The 9,616-nt window shown below is 43.1% G+C and overlaps 1 protein-coding gene across 2 annotated transcripts; it reads right to left on the bottom strand.

Annotated features, from left to right (window-relative positions):
- Window positions 1-452: 452 nt before the first annotated feature.
- Window positions 453-7,525, bottom strand: LOC144773823 (52 kDa repressor of the inhibitor of the protein kinase-like). 2 transcript variants are annotated; one of them, XM_078658925.1, is made up of 3 exons: window positions 7,454-7,525; window positions 3,412-3,542; window positions 453-2,718 (listed from the first exon to the last, which is right to left on the bottom strand). In XM_078658925.1, the coding sequence occupies exon 3, from the start codon at window positions 1,734-1,736 to the stop codon at window positions 573-575; it is 1,164 nt and encodes a 387-aa protein (XP_078515051.1). In that variant the 5' UTR covers window positions 1,737-2,718; window positions 3,412-3,542; window positions 7,454-7,525; the 3' UTR covers window positions 453-572. The 2 variants fall into 2 exon arrangements, with proteins under 2 accessions (XP_078515051.1, XP_078515047.1); XM_078658921.1 differs by having other exon boundaries at window positions 7,280-7,516.
- Between the last annotated feature and the right edge of the window lie 2,091 nt (window positions 7,526-9,616).

The raw sequence follows: 9,616 nt of genomic DNA, 5'->3' as shown, positions 1-9,616 counted from the left end.
TGCCTCAGATAGGCTGATGTATAACTAAGGCACTTATTTATCAAACCAGTAGTGAATAATATGCTATTGTTCACTATTTTTAAACAAGGGTGAGTAAACGAGGACAGCGAGCTGTCACTTTCCACGCTTTTGCCCCCACCACCAGGTGGCTGGTAACATTTGAAAGTGGTGGGGCGGAAACTGATAATCATACTGCACCGTAGCGAGCGAGCGTAGCGAGCGAGCCCGAACCCCCTACGGAGGGTTCGGGGGGAATTCCCCCCTAGAAATATTTGAAAAAATAGTGGAAAAATGGTGCATTTTCAAGCAAATTTGAGAAAGCAGGAAGGGTAATAAAGCAATTGTGAAAGTGCAGGTATTACATTATTAAAGAGCTGTCATATAACATAGGTAGCTGCTTATTCAGTATAACCACAGAGCTTTATAACAGACTTCAAGATACAATGCTGAAAACCTCACAGATTGTTTTTATTTAAACTGCAAACAACAAAACAAACAACTTTTTTTGATTTAAACTGTAAACAACAAAAGAACCAACTAAACAGGTCACAAACTATCACCATTCAACATATTTACTTTTTGTATCTAAATTCAAAATGTCTGTCTTTAAGCGCAGCAAATTTTTCAATTACTTGAACGTTAAAGTCAGCAATATTTTGAACAAGCTTGCTCTCTATAGAGAGCATTGCCAACGCATTGAGTCTTTCCTGAAGCATGGTGTTCCTCAGGAATGTTTTCATGCTCTTTAAGGCGGAAAAAGATCGTTCTGCCTCTGAGGTTGTCATAGGAGTGGTAATTACTATTTTTAGTAAAGCTATTGTCTCTGTAAATGTCTTTTCCATATTCAGTTCATGAATTAAAGACAGCAAAGACCTGGCATCTTTGGCCTTCTGGTACACAGGCATTGAGTACATTACTGTCAACTCACTTTTCAGGTCCTCTTGGTTGAGCATCGGATAAGCTTCCACAGCCTCATGCAGACAATGCTCAGGGAAGGATTCATTATATTTTGCAAAGTATTTACTTTCCAATAATGCGGCACTCTCCAAATGTTTTGTGAAAGCAAAACGCTCTTGTGCATACACAATTACAATGTCACATTTCTCTTTTGCACTTCGGACCAGAGTGGTGATGTTTTTCCTGTGGTTTAAAAAAGTTGAAGCCGCTGGCAGTTGGCTGTCTAAATTGTCAACCTCATCTCTCACTTTGTTTATGCTTGCGACAAAGTCAGTGGTATATCTTTTCACAGAGACAGTATCTATGTCTCGTCCTTGTAACTGATTGTATAAAGTCTCGACATTTGACATTATCTTTTCAAATAAAAACAGAAAGAACTGAAACTCTCTATCTTTTAGTGTTCTAGCAAAGCCACGGGCTTCACTGTGACTTTTGAAATCAAAGGTTTCATTGGCTTCTATGGCTTCAAAACATTTCACAAGGTCCTCCCTATATTGAAATATTAGTTGGACTGTACGTATGTTATAGTTCCAAAGAGTTGAGGCTCCCCTCGGAACCCTTTTGTCCACAATCTCCTGAAGTGCTTCCATTCTTTTTGGGGAACGTGAGAAGAATGCTGCCATGCCTCCTACATCCTGAAAGAAAATTTGTGTCTCGGAGATCTTTGATACTGCCTGTTGCATGATAAGATTAAGTTGGTGGGCATGACAGTGCACATAATGAGCATACGGGTAGACATCTCTAATTCTTTTCTGTACGTCACCATGGCTTCCACTCATTACGGACGCACCATCATAGCTTTGTGCAATACGTTTTTTTCTTTGATGCACCTCTGGAAAAATGAAGTTGAGTTGATGCAGTAAGCTGCAGTAATGGTTTCTGCAGTGGAGTTTTTTAAATGAGTGAAACCATAGAACCTCTCCACAACATTACAGCCATTGTCCAGGTACCAAAAGACTAATAGGGACTGCGTTTGTGTGGCCACATCAGTGGTGTCATCAGCCTGAATAGCCACAAAGTCTGTGTTTTGCAACTCTTGGACAATATGACTTCTCATAATTTCTAGCATACACTCCAGGAGTTCATTTTGTATCATTTTAGAGGTGCCCTTAAAGACTGTAGCACTTGCTAAATGTGCTTCCATTTCCTTGACTATGCTTGCTACTAAATCTACAAGACCCATGAATATTCCAGGATTTGTGGAACCTTCCAATTCATCATGGCCTCGCAATGCCAGTTCGAAAGCACCACAGAAACGAATGCAATCAATTATTTTTGATAGTATGTGTCTATTCCTATCAACTGTTTCATTGTGTTTCTGTATTGTTTGGCGATATGCATCGCTGATGTGCTGCTCAATCGGTGCGTCTCCCAACATTCCCAGTCTCGTCACGTTTTCCATATGCTTTCTTGTGTGTGCATGCTTCTTTATTTTTTCAGACAGATGCTTCAAGTCTAACACTCCTTCTCTTGTCCAAGGAAAGTCACCATTAAGCAGCAAGCAGGGGAAGCAGAACAGTCTGTTTTTTGAAGGGCACCCTGTAAGCTAATCAGCTTTTGTGTACCAGGTATTTGAGAATGTACGATTGTAAGATTTTCCTCTGTCCTTGGTAACTTGTTGGAGTTGAAGGTCAGGCCGATCAGGTCCTAACCTCTTTATCTGTAGTTTATCTTCTAGTGGGCGTGCATGGAATGACCGTGTAATTAATTGTTGTACCGTATTCATCTTGCCGATGCTGTCCGTACCAATATGAAAGAAGCCTGTCAATAGTCAAAGTACAACGTATAAGATTTGGTGCAATAATATCAAATTTCAGTACAAATACATATATCTTGTGCATGACAGCAATATAGCTCCAACAGCTCATTTGAATGGCCAGCCAGGGGTGGCATAATACATGCTGCAGCCCCTGGTAGGCCTTGGGTGCACCTATGCCCTGGGTACCTATGGTACACTATACAGGGACTCACAAGAGTGACCCAATAGCCAATTGGTAATGCACCTAAAGTACATTGTGTGAATTTAGAGAGAGAACAGCTGGGCGGTGTGTCTGATTAGCAGGCCCACAGCCTTTCTAAGTCGCAAACCAGTAAAGCAAAAAGCAAAAAAATGGGGTGACCATAGGAAAGCAGACCCTACTCTCCTACATAACGCTCCCCTTTGGACAACAGGATAGGTAAAAAATACAGCCTGACTGCCTACTTCCTCTGTGTGCCATAGTGGCACTGAAACAGACACTGTTTGAGGGCCTTTAACAAGGCAAGGATAGATAGTGCCTTTAACAACCGTTATTGCCCAAAGCACAGGGCTAAGGGCAGGCTCAGTATTAGTAAATTCCATCCAGTGAGGGTACAATGTTCAGAATGTGCACCCACCCCAACCACCATGTAGAGTGAGTGACCACAAACATAGCCCTAACTCCAAGCTACAAAAAATATCATCAGTTTCCTTACCTTGAACACGGTTGTTTGCTGGGTCGTAGCCGGAATGAAAGAGCAGCAAGAAGGTTGGGGCCTCTTGTTCTTTCTCCAAAAATTGCCCAAAAAGTTAGGTAAAGGTTCAGGTTGTAAGGCTTTACCAGGTGCTGGAAATAAACATATAACAAATTATTTTTGAGACATTAGGGTAATCAAACAAAGACTGGGGGGGGGGGGGGAAACATAACGGTACAATTTTAACCTTGCAGTTTTCAATAGTTCACTGTTGTATGTTAGGATTTTTACTTATGAACTGCAAGTGACAAAATGATTTATCTGAGAAATGCAGTGACTCGCTGACCTATTTACAGCATTTAGTGATCTGCATCAGGTACATGTTCTTTGCAGCAGGCACATTAACCTTCTCTGCTACCTTTCCATGAGTCAAAACTTCCATTAGACAAAACTCTGATCTCTCTCTAGGAAAAACATTAACAATATCCTTGGTGTAACAAGTGTTGCATGGCTAAACATTTATAAGGTCCCAAAGGCGCGACCTGTAGGCTATGCCAATGCTTGTTCTGTTGTTTACACTGGCAATACTTAGTTTTTTCAGTCCTATAGAAATTACGTGTTTGAGGTCAATAGAAAATATAAGCCAATCATAATTGAAGTGTGATCAGAGACATACGGTAATGCTATTTCTCTCTGAGCGGCTGCAGCATTTCTTTATAAAAATACGTCCGTCCCCCTGACACTGCTGGTTTAGCTTCATGGACACGGTCAGGCTGAAGGGTCAGTGCCCTTCAACAGGACGCCTTGAATTGAATACTGTTACATTGGGTAATAAACAATAGACGCCTTGATAGACCCACCACCCTTTCCCCGTATACTTAAATGCAATGCACTGATGCGGATCAAACATTATTTTAAAAATGTGCTTTATATTAAAACCACACACATGGAGTTTGACCATAGACTGTACAGATACACACTACGGCAGGTGTCGAATGAAGAGACTGTCTGACTTCTTGCCAGTTGCTGGAACAACTGTTTGCCTCCAAGCGCCGAGCGTCTGAAATCCTCATTGTTTATGTAAAACATGAGAGGCGCCCGCTGTGGACCACGAGCGCACAAAATCATCGTAACTTCGAAGTGCCTGTTATGAGGAGGTGGTACATGGCTCAATTCGTGCTATTAAGGGGGGGCATAGGTCTTCCCTAAGTTTCACATAGTAAAAAACAAAGTACAAGCCGCGAACACTACAAGAACCACTTGGAGCTAAGCAGGCAAGGTGTGGATATGCGCAAAAGTACATACTGCCAGAATTTCCATGGTACATGTGAACACAGACGAACTTTAGACAGGGGTGTTACCAGTTCACGCCACGGCCGTTACAAATCCCCAAATGAATTATTACAGATACGTAAATGGGCTTGGCAGGTACTGTCAGCCTTAGTATGTGCACTTCTTTCATTTGAAAAGGACACAGCTGCCACCTTTTAAGATTGCTTATGTGTCATTTGTTTGGGTTTCAGTGTTCTTATGAGTGACATTCAGCTCCCAAATCTGTGACACTTTCCCCTGAGTAAACCCAAGCAATAAAGTCCACGGAAAAAGACACATATCAGAAATTACACGCTTTTGAGCAATGAGCATCTCTTAAAACCGCTATAAAACATGAACGATAAAGGCACTGACCATCTCCCTCTTTTAAAATAATGACTTGCATATTCACAGTGCTTTTTGTTGCATTCAGGGGCCTTGTAGCACTACTAATACATGATACCCTACTTCACCAACCAGGATTCAAATCTGTCTATATATACATGCATGCACATTCAATACACAGGCCCCTACGGTGATTTAATAAACTAACTGAGATTTCATATTGTAACATTTCCACAGATGTTATTTAATATTCAATTACTTTTGTGTATTATGTATATATGAAAATGAGCTATTTAATATTAAACACTACATCTTTGTGCCTTTTGCGGCAGCCAATCTCAGACTGTGTGCAATACCGTTTTGAAATAATGGCTTGCATATTGACAATTCCAAATTGAGCCACTGGAATTATGCCACAATGGAAGGGTGACAAAATTGTCCGGCAAGAAAAGTCAAATTATGCGGAGAACTGTGGCACAAATCATGCCAGCAATAGTTTGCTATTGTAAAGCAAATTAGAAATGTCAGAGCAAATTTAGGACCTTGCTTGTACTAGTTTAAGACCCACAAAACGTCCAGCGGCCCTTTGCACTGGGGTGACTGCTACAGAAGGCCATTATTGTTAGTATGTTAGGCCATAGAGTGAGAATTATTTTCACCAGATTCAGTTAATGTTACGCCCTGTATTCATTTTCCTCATGGCTTATGGGTTCCTAGGGATAAGCAAAATAACATGTATACACTGCACCGTTTGTATGGCATGCACACCCTAAAAAATGAACTGTCGACAGGGACGTCGGTAACACACGCCACAGGTACTCACGCCATCGACCTTGAAAGGATGAAAGGCAGCCGCAGCCCCATCCGTGACTCAAATCTGTGCGGCCCTTCAAACCATGCCCTAACTAGCACGCACCTTAGCCAATAGAGCAGTGGGTTTGCCTGTGGAACTCAACAGCACCACATGGCTACGCGTGCTCAAATGAGGCTTATTACAAATAATAAAAATGATGGTGAGAGCTGGTAAATTTAGAAGTCTGATGTCTGAAAATTAGAAAGTTCTTTCACCACGATGGAGAGTCAGACCAGAAGCCACCAGTTTTCCGCCATTGTCACGGAGCAGTGTGCAATAAACACCAGCTGGTACCTTTAGGTAGTGACGTGCGCTGTGAGCCTGTCCCATCCTGGCCATTTGTAATTGTTACCACATAGCAAGACTCGACTCGGTATGAATGTGAGATTATGAAAAAAACTGTTCGTAGGGTGCATGGGTGAACAGGCGTGAGCAAGATGTGTAAAAAGTGTGCGCTAGGTGTTTAAATATGTGAAAAAGGTGTAGCGGACATGCATGATTTTCTGGATTAGATGTGAGTTAAGTATTTTGGTGTGAGTGGTAGGAGCATGAAACATGTTTGCCTTTAAAGTATGTGGATTTTTTAAAGAGGTATTAGCTACGTGTAATGGGCGGCGGTCGTGTGCATTTGAAAGTGGTGAATGTAAAAAGTATGCGTGCAGTGTGAAGATGTGTGAAAGAGGTGTGAGCGGCTAAAAGATGTGCGTTTTAGGTGAGCTTATGTGTGAAATTGGTCTGAACTGGATACGCCACGCGAAAAGGTGTGTGCAAAGTCGCGAGAAAGAAACATGGGCGAATGAATCATGTCATTGATGAAGAGATCTGATTGAGACGTGTCGAAGTGACAAAAGCAGTCTTTGTTTATGAGCTGTGGCTATCTTGCGTGATCTATCTTGGTGTTAGAAAGAGAGGTGTGTGGGGATGTGGTCGATGTGGGAGATTTGTGCGGTGAAAGGAATGGGTGAAAGACGACTCCCTAAGAGTTGTTTAGTACTAGTAGCCTAGGCGGGCGCGGGTCACCAGGGTCAGTCATGTGAAAAACTAAGTATCCTCCGGCCCGGGCATATCTGTCAGGAAGACGTGTTCCTCTTATGAATATTATCATTATGATAATATTCGGAACACGTCTTCTTCCTACAGATATGCCCGGGCCGGAGGATAATTAGTTTTTTCACATGTCTTTGCAGGCGGTGTTGCGCTTCACGGCTCAGTTGGTTGGTTGCCATTGCCAGCCTGACTAGCACGAGCAGACTCCGGACAGCAGGCACATGAGTCTGTCTCAATGTATTTGGACGTTGGACCACAACAGATTGAACTGCGTGTCGTCCCCATGGCTTCGTTATGAGTGCTGGCGGGCTGGCGGCACAGGAAAAAACTTACGTGGTGGTGGTGGACGGCGCCAAACTTAAGCACCAGGCGGTCCGGACCTGACCGTCCGTAGTAGGCAGGCAGGCCGCAGGCACACTGTGGCACACACAGTCAGACTCTAGACCAGCTCATGACACTCAGCATCAGCACACAACCAACGACGACGAACTGGAACTGGTCACTCACTGGTCTTGTCTTTGTTGGTGATTCTCCAGACTCTGTCTGCTTTCAGTGCTGCTTTGTTGTTCTACTTTGTTTGTACTTTCACTTTCTTTTTTACTACTTGTTGTTGTGCAGCAGTGCACCACGCACAGTGACGTGACAGACAGCGTTAGAAATGGCCAATCACCTCGACATGGCTGGAATAGCCATATGGTGATTGGCCATACAGTGCAGCCTCATAGAAGAGCAGCCAACACCCTCGCGCGGCACCATCCTGCTGCAGCAGCCAATCCTGGCGCGGCGTTACCAGCAACACTGCGCCAGGATTGGCCTACGAGCAGGATACTATCTGCCCATTAGGAGACCGGGGCCCCCTGGTCCATGCCTGGCAGACTGTGTCTCGAGTGCTATATAGGGGGGGGAAGGAAGGTCTAACCCAGTATGCGCATGTGCGGGCATGTCTAAATTTGTGATACTCCTGGATTCCACATGCGCATTGTTGCGCTGTCTATTCCGGAGTCTCCGACTGCTCTGCCTGTGCGCTGCCTGTCACTCTCTCCCGCAGCCCCGCCCCCCCACGGCCCACTTCCTATATAATGCCCGATTCTGATTTTTAATTATCAGAGTGAGTGAGATGCATTTTTTAAAATGTGTGGCAGACAGTGCGGGGTCGTCCATGGCTAGTGGGGCAACGCCCCAACGCCCCCAATGGACGGACCGCCACTAGGGGCTGTTCTGGACTGCAACAAATCTATCCTTGCCCCAAAACGCATTGCTGTCGTAAAGGCTTTAGGCCAGGAGAGTGTTGGTGTCTCTCTTAACTGTTGATGAAAATGTCCAATAGTTGCACTTCATTGCTTAGTGCATTGTTTCCTAGAGCAAGGTTCTCCACCAAGGCATGCTCTGCCGACACATCTGATCTATAACAATTGACAGTTCTTTAAGAAAGATCTGAGTCACACAGCTGACCTAAAACATTTGCCTTATCCATCATAGGAGTTTCCACGGGATCCAAACTCCTTTCCCAGCACCAACTACACAATTTCCTCCAAACTCATCTATAAGTTTTCCGGGTACCTGGTCCCCAAGATTCATTCAATAAATCCTTAGTTTTTCCTGAAAGAATCCCTGACAGACTATTGATTACAACAATATTGTGATACAGAAATATTGTGACAAAATATCGATTACACAAATATTGTTTCCTTATACTTATAATGGTAAGTGCAAAAATATCAAAAAATATCGTTTCACACTAACCTTTCTTACAAATAATGCAAAAATATTGATTTTCATTATATATATATATATAATATAGAATAGCAAATCTTAAATATTTTAACATATAACATTAATATAAAGCAAATTAAATCATTTAAAATAAAAATTAAAAATGTATATCATTTATACTCATAAAAAACACACGTTTATATATACATTCACTTATGATATAACACTATTCGTGAAAATATATATTCATTCATAAGAACTTTTAGAAACATTATTTAATTTTTAATTTACTATTATAAAGAGCATACATGTATGAATATATATATGAGCTGGTGATGAATCAGACGCCCCCAGAGCTCCCCCCCTTGTTTGTTTTGACCTCTCAAACAGCCCCCAACACCAATGATACGCGGGCTTCTCTCCTACCATGATCGTCAACCCCACCAAAAGGCTGTTCCTGAAGTTGCGTCGATCCGCCAGTTATTTAACGACTCAAGATGCCGATTGCCAGTGTCTCTCCAGTGAGGCCTGGGTTTGCAAGTTTCCGTATTGGCTTCAGACACAGAGAATAGGCTCTGGTCTCAGGGATCCCAGTGCTGCTTCGCTGGTCTTATCTGGACTGGTTACAGCTATGGAGTACGGGCGTTGGTTTCAGGGATCTCTGTGCTGTTTTTCCTGGCCAGCTCTTTGTGTGAATTCTGCAGACTTTGGAACTGGCCCTTCCTCCTCTTCAGCCACCACTCGTGTCCTGGGGTAAGCTGAAAGACGAGGCGGACAGCACTCTCCAGGAATACAGGGAACGGTGCTTTTTGATGGAGGTATGACGATGTCCCCTGGGAAGATCCAAAACTGTTTTGTACCTACTGCAGAGCCCGAGCAACCTTGGCTGATCTTTGCAGCTGCAGAGGAGTCTGGCTCTGGTTCACCCCCTTGGCCGTCACAAATCCAGTCAGACAT

Source organism: Lissotriton helveticus, chromosome 1_1 (genome assembly GCF_964261635.1).
Source record: "Lissotriton helveticus chromosome 1_1, aLisHel1.1, whole genome shotgun sequence".
In the NCBI taxonomy this organism is placed as follows: Eukaryota; Metazoa; Chordata; class Amphibia; order Caudata; family Salamandridae; genus Lissotriton; species Lissotriton helveticus.
Note: the sequence above shows the minus strand (reverse complement) of the source record. Positions and strands in the feature narration are given on the sequence as shown.

Excerpts from the sequence above, each read along its gene's own strand:
- LOC144773823 (XM_078658925.1), bottom strand. The coding sequence starts at position 1,736 with ATGAGTGGAAGCCATGGTGACGTACAGAAAAGAATTAGAGATGTCTAC.